General features: G+C 47.5%; 1 protein-coding gene across 1 annotated transcript in view; it reads right to left on the reverse strand.

Annotated features, from left to right (window-relative positions):
- Positions 1-10,151: 10,151 nt before the first annotated feature.
- The window catches only part of LOC139239485 (mu-type opioid receptor-like), a 43,813-nt gene continuing 34,447 nt past the window's right edge, over positions 10,152-19,517 (reverse strand). The window contains exons 5-6 of the mRNA XM_070868267.1: positions 13,933-14,032; positions 10,152-10,530 (exon numbers count right to left, since the gene is read on the reverse strand). Of these exons, the coding sequence (XP_070724368.1) occupies positions 10,152-10,530; positions 13,933-14,032 (479 nt within the window). The remainder of the gene's footprint in view (positions 10,531-13,932; positions 14,033-19,517) is intronic.

Below are 19,517 nucleotides of genomic sequence, written 5' to 3' on the forward strand. Positions count from 1 at the left end.
TGGCACCTGGCGAACACGACGAAAACCACCTCACAATCTGAAAAACAACGACGCACCACCCTACATTGATGGTGTTACTGAGCTCATGTTGCATGCATACCGTCACTTTCCATTTAATTCCCTGGGCTTCCATCTTCTTAGGGACCTCTGGTGTGTCACTTTTTCGAATACATTCGCAATATCCATAGATACAAAATCAACTACATCAGGTCAAATAATGGCAAGAAAACATTCTGGTGATTACCAATTACCGCCCTCCTTCAGCTGATGAATCAATTCTTCTTCATGTTGAACACCACTTGGAAGAAGCACTGAACATACAATGAGCACAGAATGTAATCTGGGTACGAGACTTCAATGACCATCACCAAGACTAGTACCATTATTGGCAGTGCTGGACGAATCTTGAAGGTCATAGCTGCCAGACTGGCCTTTCGCAACACAAAGGTGGAGTGCAATGTCAACCTCCAACAATCGAGAGTCTAATCACCTTCCCTTGACATTCAACAGCATTACCATCGCGGATTCCCCGACTATCAAATCCTGGGGGGTCACTATTGAGGAGAAACTTAACTTGGCTAACTGCATAGATAATGTGGCAACAACAGCAGGAAGCTGGGTATTCTTGGCGAGTGGCACACCTCCTCAATCAGATTTTCTACCATCTACAAGGCACATGACAGGTGTGTGATGGAATAGTCTCCACTTGCCCTGGATGAGTGCAGCTTCAACAACACTCAAAAAGCTCGAAACCTTTCAGGAAAAAGCAGCCCATTTGATTGGCAAAGCATCCACCACCTAAAGATTCACTCCCTCCAACACCAGTGCACCGTGGCTGCAGTCTGTACCATCGACGAGATGCACTGCAGCAACTCGCCGAGGCTTCTTTGAAATAACCTCGCAAACTAGCAAACTCCACCAGTTAGAAGGACAAGGGCAGCAGGCACATTGGAACATCATCACTTGGAATTTCCCCTCCAAGCTACACAGCAACCTGACATGGTAATATTTTGCCATCGTCGCGGAGTCAAAGTTCTGGAACTCCCTCCCCAACAGTACTTTTATTGCCAGGACAGCAACAGTTCAAGAAAACGGTTCACCACCACCTTCACAAGGGTAATTAAGCGATGGGCAATATATGCTGTCTTTGCCTGCGATGACCACGTCCCGGAATGAATAAAAAAATCTAGGGTTCACCATTTATATCCGCTGATTTGTATTACACGTCGGAGGACTGGAAATTCTCGACACAGAGGTCGCTAGATACTTGTGCGGAGCATAAATGTAGCCAGGAGTGAAGGCTTTCCTTTGCCACCAACGTCAAAATCCGGGTTATTAATTGGCATAGAATTATTGTGAAAGTATAAAGGGTGCGGTCTTCATAAAATATACTGAGGTGAGCATTTTTAGCAAGTACTTAACAAAACAAACAAGAGAGGGACAAGTTCTGAACTCAGTTTTAGTGAATGAAGTTGGGTCGGTGTGTGAGAGTATTTTGGTGGTATTGATCCTAATTCAGTAAGATTTATAGTAGTTATATAAAAGGAGAAAGATACACTCGGAGTTACATTTTTCAAATGGGGAAAGGCCAATTTTTATGAGGTGGGATGTGATTTATCGACGTGGACTGGAAACTACTGAAGGTAAATCAGTGTCGGAGCATTCAATGAGGAAATAGTGAGGGTTCAGAGCAAATATGTTCATATAACGAAAATGTGTGGGACTCAACATCTAGAGTCTCCTGTATGTCAATTAATAAGATAATGCGGAAAGGGATGCTTAAGTCAGATATAGAAAGCTAAATACTGCAGAAAGCCAAGCGGAATGTAGAAAGTGGAATTAAAAGGGAATTAAGTAAGCATGAAAAAATATTGGCAAGTGAAATCAAAGATAACACAAAGATATTTTCTAAATACATGAAGGACAAAAGACTAGCTAAAGACATTTTATGACCAATTAGAGACCAAAAAAGTAACATATGTATGGATTTGGAAGACGTGGGAATGTTCCTCAAAGACTAATTTGTGCCTGTCTTCAAAAGGGCCACAATGCAGACATATTAGTTAAGTTTGGCGTGTGAAATATTAGATTAGATGAACTTAGTTAGAAAGGAAATGTTAAGGAATTTAGCATATTTGAAAGAAGAGACTTCATTAGTCTCAGTAGAAATGTATCCAAGGCTGTTAAGATAATCAATGGAGGAAACAGCGAAGGCTCTGACCATCAATTTCCAATCTGCTCTGGTTAAAAGTGTGGTGCCGGAGGACTGGTGGATTACTAAAGTTGCAAATGTGTTTAAAATGGAGAAAGGGATTCACCGAGTAATTCAAGCTGTGTGATCCTAACATAGACCGTGGGAAAATTATTGCAAAATAATCTGAGGGACAGTATTAATCATCATTTGGAAAGGCACGGATTAATCAAGGACAGTCAGCATTTGTTAAGGGCAAGTTTAGCCTAACTAACTTGATAGAATGTTTTGAGGAGGTAACAAGGATTGTCTATGAGGCAGTGCGTTTGAGGTAGTATGTATGAATTTTAACCGTTGCTTGCAACAAACTCCCACATGGTAGAAAAATAAAAACCATGGGTTCCAAGGGAAAGTGTTAAGTTGGATCCACAACTGTCCCAGTGGCAGGAAACAAAGGATAATGGTTGACGGGTGTTTATGACTGGAAGGCTGTTTCCAGTGGGGTTTGGCTGCGCTCAGTACTTGGTCCCTTGCATTTTGTTTTATATATCAATGATTTAGGGCTCGGCTTTCCATTAGTTTCTGCCCGCTTCCGACCACTTACCACCTACTTAAACGCTGAGGTGTTATAACGCCCATTTATCTCCAATTTACCCCAAAACTAGAAACTAACGTCCATTTATCGCCTATTAATTACTATTTATCTCCAGCATTATTTTTGTAATCAAGTTAACGCCGATAATTAATTAACCGCTCGCACATAGTTTTGTGACATCAATGCACATAATACAGTTTTTAAAGGAAACTAACGCCCATAAACTGCCGAGCAAAACGCTCGCCCATAAAAACGCTGTAAAAATGCTGCATTCACCTGACCTTAACACCGCGGCATGGAATCTATTTTTTTTAAATCGATGGACTTTTCATAGAAAAGGCTGCTTCAATTTCTGGGAAGCTTTGATTTAATCTGTGAGTTATTTTAAAGTGAATATCAAAATTGAAGAAACATCTTATAATATTGTGGACGAATTTACATTATTTTATGAAATTTCGGATGAAAATGTATTATTTCTGAAGAATAGGTATAATTGTAATTGTAATGGGGCCTGCAAGTTCTCAGCCTGTATTGATGACTACTCACATGCTGCAGACTAGAGATAGGAGAAGCTATATTGAAGAGCATTATGTGCCCAATCAAGTAGGGGGCAGATTGAGGAGGAGGAGAACGTACACGTGATGCACTTACAGGGTGAAGCGGTCTCACCTGAACTTGACTGAGAACATGTGCCTTAGGAAAGTGTGAGTGCAAAAGGAGGTCATCGCTGAGATATGCCAGCTCATCAAAGAAATCTGCAGCCTAACAGCACCATCAGAACCGCACTGCCCTTTGAGGTCAAGTTTACATTCCTTTTTTCCATCTGGATCCTTTCAGGCCTCAGCTGGCGAAATTTGCGCTATCTCTCAGCATGCCACACATTGCTGCTTTCGACAGGCGACTGAATGCCTTTACGCTCGGAGGATGGAATTTATAAGGATCCATTTGACTAGTGAGGCACAGACTGAGAGGGCTTTGGGTATCTCCAGAATAGCAAACTTCCCCAAGATACAGGAAGGAATAACACTGTATGTACAGCGCCATGCAAGCCCCCTTTCAGGATGTAGATGTGTTTCTGAATCGAAAGCGATTCCACTCTCTCAATGTGCAGCTCGTTGTTGACCAGAAGTAAATAATCATGGCAGTCAATGCAACATTTCCAGGCAGCATCCTTGATGTGCACATCTTGCGTGAGAGCAGTTTGTCTGAGCTGATTATGAGTCAGCCACAAGGTCACGGTTGGAAATGGGTGATATGAATATGGCCTTACCAGCTGACTAATGAACCCCGCCCCCCCGCCCCCCGCCCCCGCCGCGTAAGCCGCAGACAGATGCCGAGAAGCAATACAATGAAATCTACATAGTCACACACAATGTTGTCGAATGGACAATTGGATTGCTTAAGCTGCACATCAGATGCCTGGACCCCTCAGAAGGTAAATTGCAATAACACCCTGAGCAGGTTGCTCAGTTCATTGTGGTGTGCTGCATGTTGCATAAATTGGCTATCTGGAAGCGACAAGAATTGCCCGAGAGAGATGAAGAGGACGAAGTTGAGGTGGACGATGACCTCGGGGAAGACACTCATGCTGATGTTGAAACCATGCCCCCCACCCCGCTCTGGACCGCAGGAAAATGCCCGTGGTGGCTACACAGCTGCAAGACTGTTGCGTCAGCAGCTCAGAAATGAAAGCTTTGCTTGAAATAATGTGAGTGGTATTTACGCAGTTGCAAGTGTTGTGTCTGCAGCTCATAAATTAAAGGTTTGGGTTACGTTGGTGACAAGTACAGTTATGTTTTAGGTTAACCTTTAATGGTATGGACTCGCCAGTGTTTAATGTTGCAACTAGCTGTATACAATGCACAACAAAGTTAAGTTACATTTATATAAATATGTTTAACGATTAAAAAAAAATCAGAATAATACATAACACAATACAACACAACAATATAGTAATCCCTCCCCCATCCCAACCCAAACATTGTACATTTTAACATTTTAACAAAACAATAACAATATATTTTAATTTAAAAGCCTGCATACCCCACTGTCACCCAAACCATCTAACAATGAAACATTTAAAAACAGCAACAATTTAATCGACTAATACTAAACCGAAACACATACCCACCTCACAGGCAACAATATTAACGTATAACAAACACGACTGCCACCCTCCCTTCGCCAACGCCATTCAGTCCCTTTCCCCATCCAAGTCTGAGCACCACCTCTTCCCTTTCCCCGACCAAAACCAAGTCAATTTGCTGCAATGTTCCTCAAGCCTAGCTTCGATGGGCGGGGGGCAAGGGGGGGGGGTGCGGGGCTGAGGGCGTGTCGCTAGATCTTCCGATTGGGGTGATGATGGTGAAGAGGACATTTCAGTGGCAACATCCTCCCAGCCAGATGCAACAGTTTCCTCCTGGCTCGCATGTGTCTTGGGCATTGCGGGTGCAGCACCTTGGGGAGCATTGCCGAATTCCGCGATCACAAATAGCCCTTTGGCACCAGTGTTCCTGGCTATTCTCTCCACTGCCATGGCTATCCGCGTCATTTTCTCGTACATGTTAGCGGATCGCATGACTAACTGCTGAGATATTCCACCCATTACCGAGAGGAGCAGCTGAACAATCTCAACGCTCCACCTGGGCGATGTACTCGCTAAGATCTCCCGTTCGTGGAGCAGTCCTATTGCACCGAACCAAACTCCGCGGGGACGTAGCCAGCAGTGAATCACTGGAGACACCCTGCGGCAAAGCTCTTGGCCTTGCTAACTCCTCGTTCGCGGAGCACGTGGCCGCAGGAACATTGGGAGCTATTGCCGCTGCAGGCTCCTCCTCCTCCTCCTCACTGTCCTCAGTGGAGAGGAGGACCCGCAGCAGAAAGAGCGAAATTCAGGGCTCCGCGCATCGAGAAATAAGTATGACAGGCTCCATCGGTTGAAACAGTGGTTCGATCTCCATGTCCTGCGCTCTTCCTTGTGCTCGAAAAAAAATGAAGCCAATTCGAGGAGAAGGGGGTGCTCGGGTTACATGGGAATCCAAATGTATAAACAAGCATATGCAGGAAAGCAACTCTAATGTTGTATAAATGATGACAGACTTCACATTTGATCAACATCATGCTGGTACAAAATCAGCACTACAATGATTTTCATGATCCCATCATTATTTACATAATATTACATTACATTTCATAACATTACATAACATTGCATCAATAAATCACTAATGATATATTTTATGGATATAAGTGGCATTAATTGACTTTACATCACCCAATGGTTTATAGTTTACTCACGTGGCATGAAGACAGGTTCCCCCGCAGCACGGGTGGGCGAACGATTGTGGAGTCCCAGAAGTGCCAGCAACCACTCCTCGAGATCAGTGAGGCCGCATACATCTGCTGGGCCGCCACCCGTGCTCCACTGGTCGGCCCTGTTCTTTGAAAGCTTTTTGTGCAAAAGGCGGCGTAAGTTCATTGCCAGGTACAGTTACAGATACAGATACATAGATTACTGTCAGATATAATATTATTTTCATTATTATTATTTATATTATTATTATTACGCAACACTACACAACTCACCTGATTGTCCACCGTAAATGTTATACATATCGCATGCATGGTTACATCTGACGTCTGCAAAAAAATTGTTTAAGATCGTGATTTTTTTAAATGATGAATGAGAGCTGACCTTTTCGAAACGTATAAGATTATTAGGGGTCTTGACGAGGTGGATGCAGAGAGGATGTTTCCACTGATAGGGGAGACTAGAAATGGGGCAGTATATTAGATTAAGGGTTCACCCATTTAGCACTGAGATGGGATGGAATTTCTCTTCCTATTTCTGACGTCCTTATGTTCTTATTGCTAATTAAACTCTCACTGTATTCCCTTAAATTACCCAGTCCTCTATTTCTAACTAAACACTCGCAGTGTTCCCCTAAGTTTCCAGACCTCTATTTCTAATTAAACACTTACTGTGTTCCCCTAAATTACCCAGACCTCTATTTCTAATTAAACACTCGCTATGTTCCCCGAAATTCCCCAGTCCTTTATTTCTGCTGATATACTCACTGTGTTCTCCTAAATTCCCCAGTTCTCTATTTCTAATTCGCACTCACTGTGTTCCCCTAAATTCCCCAATCCTCTATTTCGAATTAAACACTCACTGTGTTACCCTAAATTCCCCAGTCCTCTATTTCTAATTAAACTCTCACTGTATTCGCCTAAATTCCCCAGAGCTCTATTTCTAATTAAACATTCACTGTGTTCCTCTAAATTCCCCAGTTCTCTATTTCTAATTAGCACCCACTCTGTTCCCCTAAATTCACCAGTCCTCTATTCATAATTAAACACACACTGTGTTCCCCTAAATTCCCCATTACTCTATTTCTAATTAAACTTTCATTGTGTTCCCCTAAATTCTCCAGTCCTCTATTTCTCAAAAAACTCTCACTGTATTCGCTAAAATTCAACGTCCTTTATTTCTATTTAAACACTCACTGTGCTCCCGTAAATTCCCCAGTCCTCTATTTCGAATTAAACTCTCACTGTGACCCCTAAACTCCCCAGTCCTCTATTTCTAATTAAACTCTCACTCTTTGCAACTAAATTCCCCAATCCCTTATTTGTAATTTGACAATTACTGCATTTCTCTGCAATTACCTTTATCTGATTTATAACTGAACAGTTGTTCGATTGCCCTACATGCACCAGCTCTCTGCTTCTAATTAAAGACTGACTGTATCCCTCGACATTCACCTGCCCTATATTTGTAATCAAACAGTAACAGCATAACCGAGAATACCCTGATGGACCTCATTTCTTGTCGTGTCCTCGCCGAGCTCATTCTGACCACGTGATCCACCTACTGTTCTCTCGACCCTATTCTGACTCAGTCTCACAAAATTGCTGACATCTCCAATTCCTGATGCACAATGCGAGTTGATACTCTGAATGTTCCCATCTGTTCTCTTACTGACCCACATCCATTCAAATTTGCCATCAAGATTAACTCCTAGCAATTCAAAATTGCTCGCTCTTTTTGAAAGATTTCGCCCCAATCCCTAAATTCCCATTATTCTCCAAGGACCTTGAACTTATTGTATGCGTGTTGCCCGTCATTCCATGGTTGAAAATGTCCAATCAGATTCCTGCTCTTGTCACAGCACTTATTCATTGAGGAGTAAACAAAATCAAATGTCAATATGTATGTCAGACATCCGGGACATAGCTTCCGGTGTACCAGCGCAGAAAGCTGGTCGATGGCTTCCGAATTCCCTCTGTGGGCAGTGCACAAAGACGTGCTCCATGTCTGATCAGGAGCTGCACAGTCGCTTGAATCTTCCAACCCCCGGTGAAGGCGCAGCATTTACCATGACCAGTTCTGAAGGAGGCTAATGACTGTCCATTGGTGCGAGGAAGGTTAGATCCCTCAGGATGTATTATTGGGTCCTCTGTGGGGAACTCAGTCCATCTTAGATTTAATATGGAGTGTGGGAGATTGGGCCTCAGTACCGCCAGGGCAGGGAGAGCGTGTGGGCGTCAGTACTCTCGGGGGAGGGAGATTGGGCTTCAGTATCGCCAGGGCAGGGTGGGAAGGAGTGTGGGCCTCGGTAGCCTCCGTGCAGGGAGGGAGGGCTTCAGTACCCTCTGGGCAGAGTGGGAGGGAGTGTGGTCCTCAATTCCCACAGGGCAGTGAGTCAGGGATATGCGCCTCAGTAGCCCCAGGGGAGGGAGGGAGGGGGTGTAGGCCTCAGTACCCACAGGGAAGGGAGCGAGGTAGTATGGGACTCAGCACCCAGAGGGCAGGGAGGGAGGAAGTGTTGGCCTCAGTACCCCAAGGGCAGGTAGAGAGGGAGTGCGAGGCTCAGTACCGCCATGACAGTGAGGGAGAGAATATGGGCCTCAGTACCCAAGTGGAGGGAGTGTCGGCCTCAGTACCCCAGGGAAGGGAGTGGGGTAGTATGGGACTCAGTATCCACAGGGCAGGGAGGGAGAGAGTTTGGGCCTCAGTACCCCCAGGGCAGGGAGGGAGGGAGTGTAGGCCTCAGAAACCCCAGCGCAGAGAGAGTGGTAGCGTGAGCCTCAGTATGCCGAAGGATGGAGCCTCAGCACCCTCAGTTCAGGGAGGGAGGGAATGTGGGCCTCAGTTCTCCGAAGACAGGGAGAAAGTAAGTGTGGACCTCAGTATCCCCAGGGAGGGAGTGAAGGAATGTGGGCACCAGTTCCCACAGGGCAGGGAGGGAGGTAGGGAGGTAGGTAGTGTGAGGCTCAGTACCCCCAGGGCAGGGAGAGAGGGAGTGTGGGCCTCAGTACCTACAGGGCAGGGCGTCAGGGAGTGTGGGCCTCAGTACCCCCAGGCAAGGAGGTAGTGAGGTAGCGTAGGCCTCAGCACCCCCAGGACAGGCAGTGATGGCGTGTGAGCCTCAGCACCCCCGGGTCAGTGACGGAGGGAGTTGGGCCTCAGTAACCCCAGGGCAGGCTGAAGATGGGGTTGGAAGTCGGAGAAACATAGAAACATAGAAAATATTTGCAGCAATAGGCAATTCGGCCCTTCGAGCCTGGACGAGCATTCAATATGATCATGTCTGATAATGTAACTTCAGTTCCCCATTCTAGTTTTCTCTCCATTTCCCATGATTCCTTTAGTCGTAACGGCCACATCGAACTCCCTTTTGAATATATGTAAAAAACTGGACTCACCAACTTTCTTGGTCGATTATTCCACAGGTTCACAATTCTCTGAGTGAAGGAGTTTCTCCTCATCTCGGTCCAAAATGGCTCACCACTTCTCCTTAGATGGTGACCCCTGGGTTTGCACTTCCCCAACATCGGAAACATTCTTCCTGCATCTAACCTGTCCAATCCCCTCAGAGTTTTATATGTTTCTCGGGGAACCCTCGCATTCTTCTAAATTCTATTGAATATAAGCCTAGATGATCCAAGTTTTCTTCATGTGTAAATCCTGCCATCCCGGGAATCAGTCTGGTGAACCTTCTTTGCACTCCCTCTGTTGCAAGAATGTCCTTCCTGAGATTAGGAGAACAAAATTGAAGTTGTGGCCTCGCCAAGGTCATATACAAATGCATTAACTTACCCCTGCTCCTATACACAAATCCTCTCGCGATGAAGGCCAACATACCATTTGCAATATTCACTGTCTTTTGTACCTGCATGCCAACTTTCAATGACTGATGTTCCACGACACCCAGGTCTCGTTACACCTCCCCTTTTCCTAATCTATCCCCATGAAGATAAAATACTGCCTTCCTGTTTTTTCCACCAAAGTGGATAACCTCACATTTATCTACATTATACTACATCTGCCATGCAGTTGACAGCTCACTTAACCTATGCAAGTCATCCTGCAGCCTCTTGAACTTGTTGAAACCTGCCCTTGTTGGCTGTAGTCTCACGAGTTATGGAAAATGGTCCACGTTGTCCAAAGTCGTGATGGATCTTGATAACAGCTGGGCAGTGCTGAGTGTTGGGGGCAGGTTGGCATTGGACCTTTCTCTTACGGATGTTTAGTGTAAGACCCATGCTCTTGTGTGCCTCGGTGAAGATGTTGATGACGCCTTCGTCTTCAGCTAACGAATGTGCGCAGACACAGGCATCATTGTCGCACTGTCGTCCCATGAAGGAGGTTGGGATGTACTTTCCGCTGGCCAGGAGGCGGCTGATGTTGTTCAGATTCCCGTTTGTCCTGTAATTTAGCTCCTCTCCAGCAGGGAGCTTGCTAAACGTGAGATGGAGCATAGAAACATATAAACATAGAAATTCAGTGCAGGACCAGCACATTTGTCCCTCCGGCCTTGCATCGCGATTCGATAAGATCATGGCTGATCATGCAACCGCAGTACCCCTTTCCTGGTTTCTCTCCCCACCCCTTGATGCCTTTGGCCGGAAGGGCCATATCTAACTCCCTTTTGAATATATCTAACGAACTGGCCTCAACAACATTCTGCGGTAGAGAATTCCACAAGTTAACCACTCTCTGAGTGAAGATGTTTCTCCTCATCTCGGTCCTAAATGGCTTACCACTTATTATTAGTTTTTGACCCCTGGTTCTGGAACTCCACAGCAACAATCCTCAGACCATACCATCCACCCAATATCCCCAGACCCTCCCCACCGCACCCAATATCCTCAGACCCTCCCCACCGCACCCAATATCCTCAGACCCTCCCCACCCCACCCAATATCCTCAGCTACTCCCGACCCCACCCAATATCCTCAGACCCTCCCCACCCCACCCAATATGCTCAGAGCCTGCCCACCCCACCCAATATCCTCAGGCCCACCCCAACACAAACAGTGTCCTCAGCTTCTCCCCACCCTACCCAAAATCCTCAGGCTCTCCCCACGCCACCCATAACCTCAGACCTTCCCCACACTACACAATATCCTCAGAGCCTCCCCACACCTGCCAAATATCCTCCAAACCCTCCTCACCCCACTCAATATCCTCAGATCCTCCCCACCCGCGGAATATCTTCAGAGCCTCCCAACACCACCCAATATCCTCAGACCCTCCCTACCACACACAATATCATCAGACCCTCCCACCCACCAATATCCTCAGACCAGCCCCAAACCACCCAATAACCGCAGACCCTCCCCACGCCACCGAATATGCTGAGACCCACCCCACCGCACCCAATATTCTCAGACTCTCCCCACGCCACCTAATATCCTCAGACCATCCCCACCCCACCTAATATACTCAGCTCCTCCCCACCCCACCCAATATCCTCAGAAACTCCCCTCCCCACACAATATCCTCAGAGACTTCCCAGCCCACCAAGTATCTTCAGCTCGACCCAACCACCCAATATCCTCAGATGCTCCCACCAGACCCAATATCCTCAGCTTCTCCCCACAGCAGACAATATCCTCAGACCCGCCTAAACCCACCCAATATCCTCTACCCTCTCAACGCCACCCAATATCCTGAGACCCTCCCCACCCCACCCAATATCCACAGATCCTCCCCACCCCACCCAATATCCTCAGACCCTCCCCAAACCAAAAATTATCCTTAGAGCCCCCCCCACCCCACCGAATTTTCACAGACCCTCCCACCACACCCAATATCCTCTGACCCTCCCCACACCACTCAATATCCTCAGAGCCTCCCCACCACACCCAAAATTCTCAGACCCTCACCACCACACCTAGTATCCTCAGCTGCACCCCACTCCACACAATATCCTCAGACTCTCCCCATCCCCCAATACTCTCAGACCCTGCCCACCCCAAAAAATATCCGCAGACCCTTCCCACCCCAACCAATAGCATCAGAACCTCCCCACCGATCCCAATGGCCTCAGACCCTCCTCTCCCACCGAATATCTTCAGACCCTCTCCACCCAAATCAATATACTCAGAACCTCCTCACCCACCGAATAACTTTAGACCCGCAGCACACCACCCAATATCCTCAGACCCTCTCCACTCCACACAATATCGTCAGTCTCTCCCACACACCAATATCCTCAGCCCCGCCCCAACCCACAATATAACCACAGACCCTCCCCACCACACCCAATATCCTCAGCTCCTCCCCACTCACCCAATATCCTCATCTCCTCCCAACCCCACCGAATATCCACAGCTCCTCTCCACTCCACCCAATATAACCAAACCCTCCACACCCCACCCAATATCCTCAGACCCTTCCCGCACTACCCAATATCCTCACACCCTCCACACCCCACCCAATATCGTCAGACCCTCACCACCACACCCAATATCCTCAGTTCCTCTCCACCTGACACAATATCCTCACACTCACCCCATCTCCCCAATATCCTCACACCTGCCCGAACCCACAAAATATCCGCAGACCCTCCCCACCCCAAGCAATATCATCGGATCCTCCCCACGCCAACCAATATCCTCAAACCCTCCCCACCACACCCAATATCCTCAGACCCTCTCCATCACACCCAATATCCTAAGATCTGCACCACCCCACCTAATATCCTCAGCTCCTCCCTACCCACCCAATGTCCTGAGAACCACACCACCCCAACCAATATCCTCAGACATTCCCACCCACCCAATATCCTCAGACCTTCCTCATCGCACCCAATATCCTCAGGCCCTTCCCAACCCACCCAATATCCTCAGACCCTACCCACCTCACCGAATATGCTCAGACCCTCGCCACCCCAGCCAATAACCTCTGTCCCTCCCCTCCCCACCCAATAGTCCGTGACACTTCCCACCCACCCAATTTCCACAGAACATCCCCACCCCAACCAATATCCTCAGAAATTCCCACCCAGCCAATATCCTCAGAACGGACATACCACACCCAATATCCTCAGCTCCTCCCCACTCCAGCAATATCTTCAGACTCTCCCCATCCCCCCAAATTCCTCACACCGTCCCCACCTCACAAAATATCCGCAGACCCTCCCCATTCCAACCAATATCATCAGGCCCTCCCCACCCCACCCACTATTCGCAGACTCTCCTCATCCACCGATTATCTTCAGACCCTCCACACCCCAAACAATATCCTCAGACCCTCCCCACCACACCCAATATCCTCAGACCCTCCCCATCCCCCCAATATCCTCAGACCCTCCCCACCCCATCAAATATCCTCAGACCCTCCCCACCCCACGCAATATCCTCACACCCTTTCCATCGCACTGAAATGTCCTCTGAAACTCCCCACCCCAACCAATATCCTCAGACATTCCCACCCACCCAATATCCTCAGACACTCCCCAGCCCACCAAGTATCTTCAGCTCGAACCAACCACCCAATATCCTCAGAGCCTCCCCTCCCCACCGAAAATACTCAAAACATCCCAACCCCAACCAATATCCTCAGACCCTACCCACGCCACCCAATATCCTCAGAGTCTCCCCACCCCACCCAATATCGTCAGACTCTCCAACCGCACCCAATATCCTCAGACACTCCCCACCCCATCCAATATCCTCAGCTCCTCCCCACACCACCTAAAATCCTCAGCTTATCCCCACCGACCCATTATGCTCAGACCCGCCCCAGCCCACCCAATATCCTCAGAGCAGCGTGAGGAGGTGCGTCGATGAGTCGGGAGCAGCGTCGAGGAGGTTCGTGGAGAGCCGTGAGTTCCGGGGTCTGCGAGAGGCCTACAAAAGGCCCAACGCGGCGGCAGTCAGAAGCAGCGTCAGGAGGTGCGTCGCTGAGTCGGGAGCAGCGTGAGGAGGTACGGCGTTAAGGTGAGGTGGTGCAGCTACAGGGAGAAGGCAAAAAAGAAGTAGAAAGAAACAGAAAGGTGACGTCACAGCCAAGGGGGTAAGTGATTGGCTGGTGATTGGTGAGTAGTTTTTTTTTTCTCTTCTATATCAGTGAGTAAACATTAGCACTCTTGTTGCCAATTTAAGTGTATCTAAGGGTTAAGTCATGGCAGGAGAGCTCCGTCACGTGATATGTTCCTCCTGTACCATGTGGGAACTCAGGGACACTTCCGGTGTCCCTGACCTCTATGTGTGCGGGAAGTGTATCCGCCTCCATCTCCTGACAGATCGCGTTGCGGTATTGGAGCTGACGGTGGATTCACTCTGGAGCATCCACGATGCTGAGAATAACGTGAATAGCACGTTTAGTGAGTTGGTCTTACCGCAGACAGCTAGGGAATGGAAGACCAGCAGGAAGAGCAGTGCAAGGAAGGTAGTGCAGGGGTCCCCTGCGGATATCCCCCTGCAAAAAAGATACACCGTTTTGAGTACTGTTGAGGGGGATGACTCATCAGGGAAGGACAGCAGCAGCCAAGTTCATGGCACCGTGGCTGGCTCTGCTGCACAGGAGGGCAGGAAAAAGAGTGAGAGAGCTATAGTGATAAGGGATTCGATTGTAAGGGGAAGAGATAGGCGTTTCTGTGGCCGCACCGAGACTCCAGGATGGTATGTTGCCTCCCTGGTGCAAGGGTTAAGGATGTCTCGGAGCGGGAGCAGGACATTCTGAAAAGGGAGGGTAAACAGCCAGTTGTAGTGGTGCACATTGGTACCAACGATATAGGTAAAAAAAGAGATGAGTTCCTACGAGATGCATTTAAGGAACGAGGAGCTAAATTAAAACGTAGGACATCAAAAGCAGTAATCTCAGGATTGCTAGACCGAGTAGGAATTGCAGGATAGCTCAGATGAATACGTGGCTTGAGCAGTGGTACAGCAGGGAGGGGTTCAAATTCCTGGGGCATTGGAATCGGTTCTGGGGGAGGTGGGACCAGTACAAACCGGACGGTCTGCACCAAGGCAGGACCAGAACCAAAGTCCTGGGGGAAGTGTTTGCTCCTGCTGTTGGGGAGGAGTTAAACTAATACGGCAAGGGGATGGGAACCAATGCAGGGAGACAGAGGGAAACAAAAAGGAGACAAAAGCAAAAGACAGAAAGCAGATGAGTAAAAGTGGAGGGCAGAGGAAACCAAGGCAAAAAGCAAAAGGGGCCACTGAATGTAATGGGGCTGCAGGAGGGGTCAAAACTAAAAATCATGGTTTAAAAACCAGTATTAAAACACTCTACATGAACGCATGCAGCATTCGAAATAAAGTAAATGAGTTGATGGCACAAATCATTACGAATGGGTATGATTTGGTGGCAATTACAGAAACGTGGCCAAGACTCAGAATTAAACATTCAGGGGTATCTGACGATTCGGAAAGATAGACAAGAAGGGAAAGGAGGTGGGGTACCTCTGTTAATAAAGGACGAAATCAGGGCAGTTGTGAGAGACGATATTGGCTTTAATGAACAAAAAGTTGAATCATTGTGGGTGGAGATTAGAGATAGTAAGGGGAAAAAGTCACTGGTGGGCTTCGTTCATAGGCCCCCACATAATAACTTCACGGTGGGGCGGGCAATACTCAAGGGATTAATGGAGGCATGTGAAAAAGGAACTGCAGTAATCATGGGAGATTTTAACCTACATATTGATTGTTCAAATCAAATCGCACGGGGTAGCCTGGAGGAGCAATTCATAGAATGCATACGGGATTGTTTCTTAGAACAGTATGTTACAGAACCTACAAGGGAGCTAGCTATCTTAGATCTGCTCCTGTGTAATGAGACAGGAATAATGAACGATGTCCGAGTAAAAGATCATCAAGGAATGAGTGATCACAGTATGTTTGAATTTGTAATACAGATTGAGGGTGAGGAAGTAGTGTCTCAAACGAGCGTACTATGCTTAGACAAAGGGGACTACAGTGGGATGAGGGCAGAGTTGGCTAAAGTAGACTGGAAACACAGACTAAAAGATTGGCACAATTGAGGAACAGTGGGGAATTTTAAGGAGCTTTTTCATAGTGCTCAACAAAAATATATTCCAATTAAATATAAGGGCGATAAGAGAAGGGATAACCAGCCGTGGATAACGAAGGAAATTGAGGTGAGTATCAAATTAAAAACCAATGTGTATAAGGTGGCCAAGGTTAGTGGGAAAATAGAAGATTGGGAAAATTTTAAACGACAGCAAAGAATGACTAAGAAAGCAAAAAAGAAAGTAAAGATAGATTACGAAGGTAAACTTGCGCAAAACATAAAAACGGATAGTAAAAGCATTTACAGATATATAAAACGGAAAAGAGTGACTAAAGTAAATGTTGGTCCCTTAGAAGATGAGAAGGGGGATTTAATAATTGGAAATGTGGAAATGGCTGTGACCTTAAACAATTATTTTGCTTCGGTCTTCACAGTGGAAGACACAGAAACCATGCCAGAAATTGTTGGTCACAGGAATATGGGAAGGGAGGACATGGAGACAATCACTATCACGAGGGGAGTAGTGCTGGACAGGCTAATGGGACTCAAGGTAGACAAGTCCCCTGGTCCTGATGAAATGCATCCCAGGGTATTAAAAGAGATGGCAGAAGTTATAGCAGATGCATTCGTTATAATCTACCAACATTCTCTGGACTCTGGGGAGGTACCATCGGATTGGAAAGCAGCTAAACTAACGCCTCTGTTTAAAAAAGGGGGCAGACAAAAGGCAGGTAACTATAGGCCGGTTAGTTTAACATCTGCAATGGGGAAAATGCTTAAAACTATCATTAAGGAAGCAATAGCGGGACACCGAGATAGGAATAGTGCAATCAAGCAGACGCAGCATGGATTTATGAAGGGGAAATCATGTTTAACTAATTTACTGGAATTCTCTGAGGATATAACAGAGGTGCACCGATGGATGTGGTGTATTTAGATTTGCAATAGGCATTCTAAAAGGTGCCACACAAAAGGTTACTGCAGAAGATAAAGGTACGTGGGGTCAGTGGAAATGTATTAGCAAGGATAGAGAATTGGCTGGCGAACAGAAAGCAGGGAGTCGGGATAAATGGGTCCTTTTCGGGTTGGAAACCGGTGGTTACTGGTGTGCCACAGGGATCGGTGCTGGAACCACAACTGTTTACAATATACATAGATTACCTGGAAGAGGGTACAGAGTGCAGATTAACAAAATTTGCCGATGACGCAAAGATTAGTGGAAAGGCGGGTTGTGTAGAGGATACAGAGAGGCTGCAAAGAGATTTAGATAGGTTAAGTGATTGGGCTAAGGTTTGGCAGATGGAATACAATGGCGGAAAGTGTGAGGTCATCCACCTTGGAAAAAAGAACAGAAAAACGGAATATTATTTGAATGGGGAGAAATTACAACATGATGCGGTGCAGAGAGACCTGGGGGTCCTTGTGCATGAATCCCAAAAAGTTAGTTTGCAGGTGCAGCAGGTAATCAGGAAGGCGAATGGAATGTTCGCCTTCATTCCGAGAGGGATGGAGTACAAAAGCAGGGAGGTCCTTCTGCAACTGTATAGGGTATTGGTGAGGCCAAAACTGGAGTACTGCGTGCAATTTTGGTCACCTTACTTAAGGAAGAATACTCTAGCTTTGGAGGGAGTACAGAGACGATTGACTAAGCTGATTCCCGAGATGAGGGGGTTACCTTATGATGATAGATTCGTTGGAGTTCAGAAGGATGAGGGGTGATCTTATAGAAACATTTAAAATAATGAAAGGGAGAGACAAGATAGAGGCAGAGAGGTTGTTTCCACTGGTTGAGGAGACTAGAACTAGGGGGCACAGCCTCAAAATACGGGGGAGCCAATTTAAAACCCAGTTGACAAGGAATTTCTTCTCCCAGAGGATTGTGAATCTGTGGGATTCTCTGCCCAAGGAAGCAGTTGAGGCTAGCTCATTGAATGTATTCAAGTCACAGATAGATAGATTTTTAATCAAAAAGGGAATTAAGGGTTATGTGGAGCGGGCGGGTAAGTGGAGCTGAGTCCACGGCCAGATCAGCAAAGATCTTGTTGAATGGCGGAGCAGGCTCGAGGAGCTAGATGGCCTATTCCTGTTCCTAATTCTAATGTTCTTGTGTTCTTATGTTCTTATGTATCCTCCCCAGCCCCACCCAATATTCTCAGCTCCTCCCCACCCCACCCAATATTCTTAGACCCTCCCACCAACCCAAAATCCTCACACCCTCCCCAGCCCACCCAATATCCTCAGCTCATCCCCGCGCACACATTATGCTCAGACCCGCCCCACAGCACTCAATATCCTTATACCCTCTCACCCACCAAATATCTACAGGCCTTCCCCAACCCACCCAAGTTCCTCAGAATGTCCCCACCCCACCCAATATCATCAGACCATCCCCACCCCACACAATATCCTCCGACCCTCCCGACCCCAGCCAATATCCTTTGACTCTCCGCAGCCCACCCAATATCCTCAGACCCTCCCCGCCTCACCCAATATTCTCAGACCCTCCCACCCAACCAAAATCCTCAGACTCTCCCCAGCCCACCCAATATCCTCAGCTCATCCCCACCCACCTATTATGCTCACACCCGCCCCACACCACCCAATATCCTCATATCCTCTCACCCACCAAATATCTTCAGGCCTTCCCCAACCCACCCAAGATCCTCAGAAAGTCCCCACCCCACTCAATATCATCAGACCATCTCCACCCCACACAATATCCTCCGACCGTCCCGACCCCAGCCAATATCATCTGACTCTCCGCAGCCCACCCAATATCCTCAGACCCTCCCCGCCCCACCCAATATACTCAGACCCTCCCCAACACACCCAATATCTGCATACCCTCCCCACCCCACCCAATATCCTCAGAACCTCCCCACCCACCCAATATCCTCAGATCCTCCTCACCCCACCCAATATACTCAGACCCTGCCCATCCAACCCAATATATTCAGCTCCTCCTCACCCCACCCAATATCCTCAGACCCTCCCCAGCCGAGGCAATATCCTCAGATGCTCCCCACCCCACCCAATATCATCCGACCCTCCCCAACCCACCTAATATACTCAAACCCTCCCCACCCCACCCAATATCCTCAGCTCCTCCCCACACCACCCGATATCCTCAGACACTCCAACCCACCCAATATCCTCAGACCCTCCCCAACCAACCCAATTTCCTCAGACTCTCCCCACCCCACCCAATATCCTCAGAACGTCCACACTCCACCCAATATCCACAGCTCCTCCCCACCCTTCCAATATACTCAGACCCTTACACCCACCCAATATCCTCAGACCCACCCCACACCACCCAATATCCTCAGATCCTCCCATCATCCAATATCTTCAGACCCTCCCTAACCTACCCAATATCCTCATACGTTCCGCACCCCACCCAATATCCTCAGACCACGCCCACATCACCCAATATCCTGAGCTCTTCCCCACCCGAC

The sequence above is a fragment of the Pristiophorus japonicus genome, chromosome 27, assembly GCF_044704955.1.
Source record: "Pristiophorus japonicus isolate sPriJap1 chromosome 27, sPriJap1.hap1, whole genome shotgun sequence".
Classification (NCBI taxonomy): domain Eukaryota; kingdom Metazoa; phylum Chordata; class Chondrichthyes; family Pristiophoridae; genus Pristiophorus; species Pristiophorus japonicus.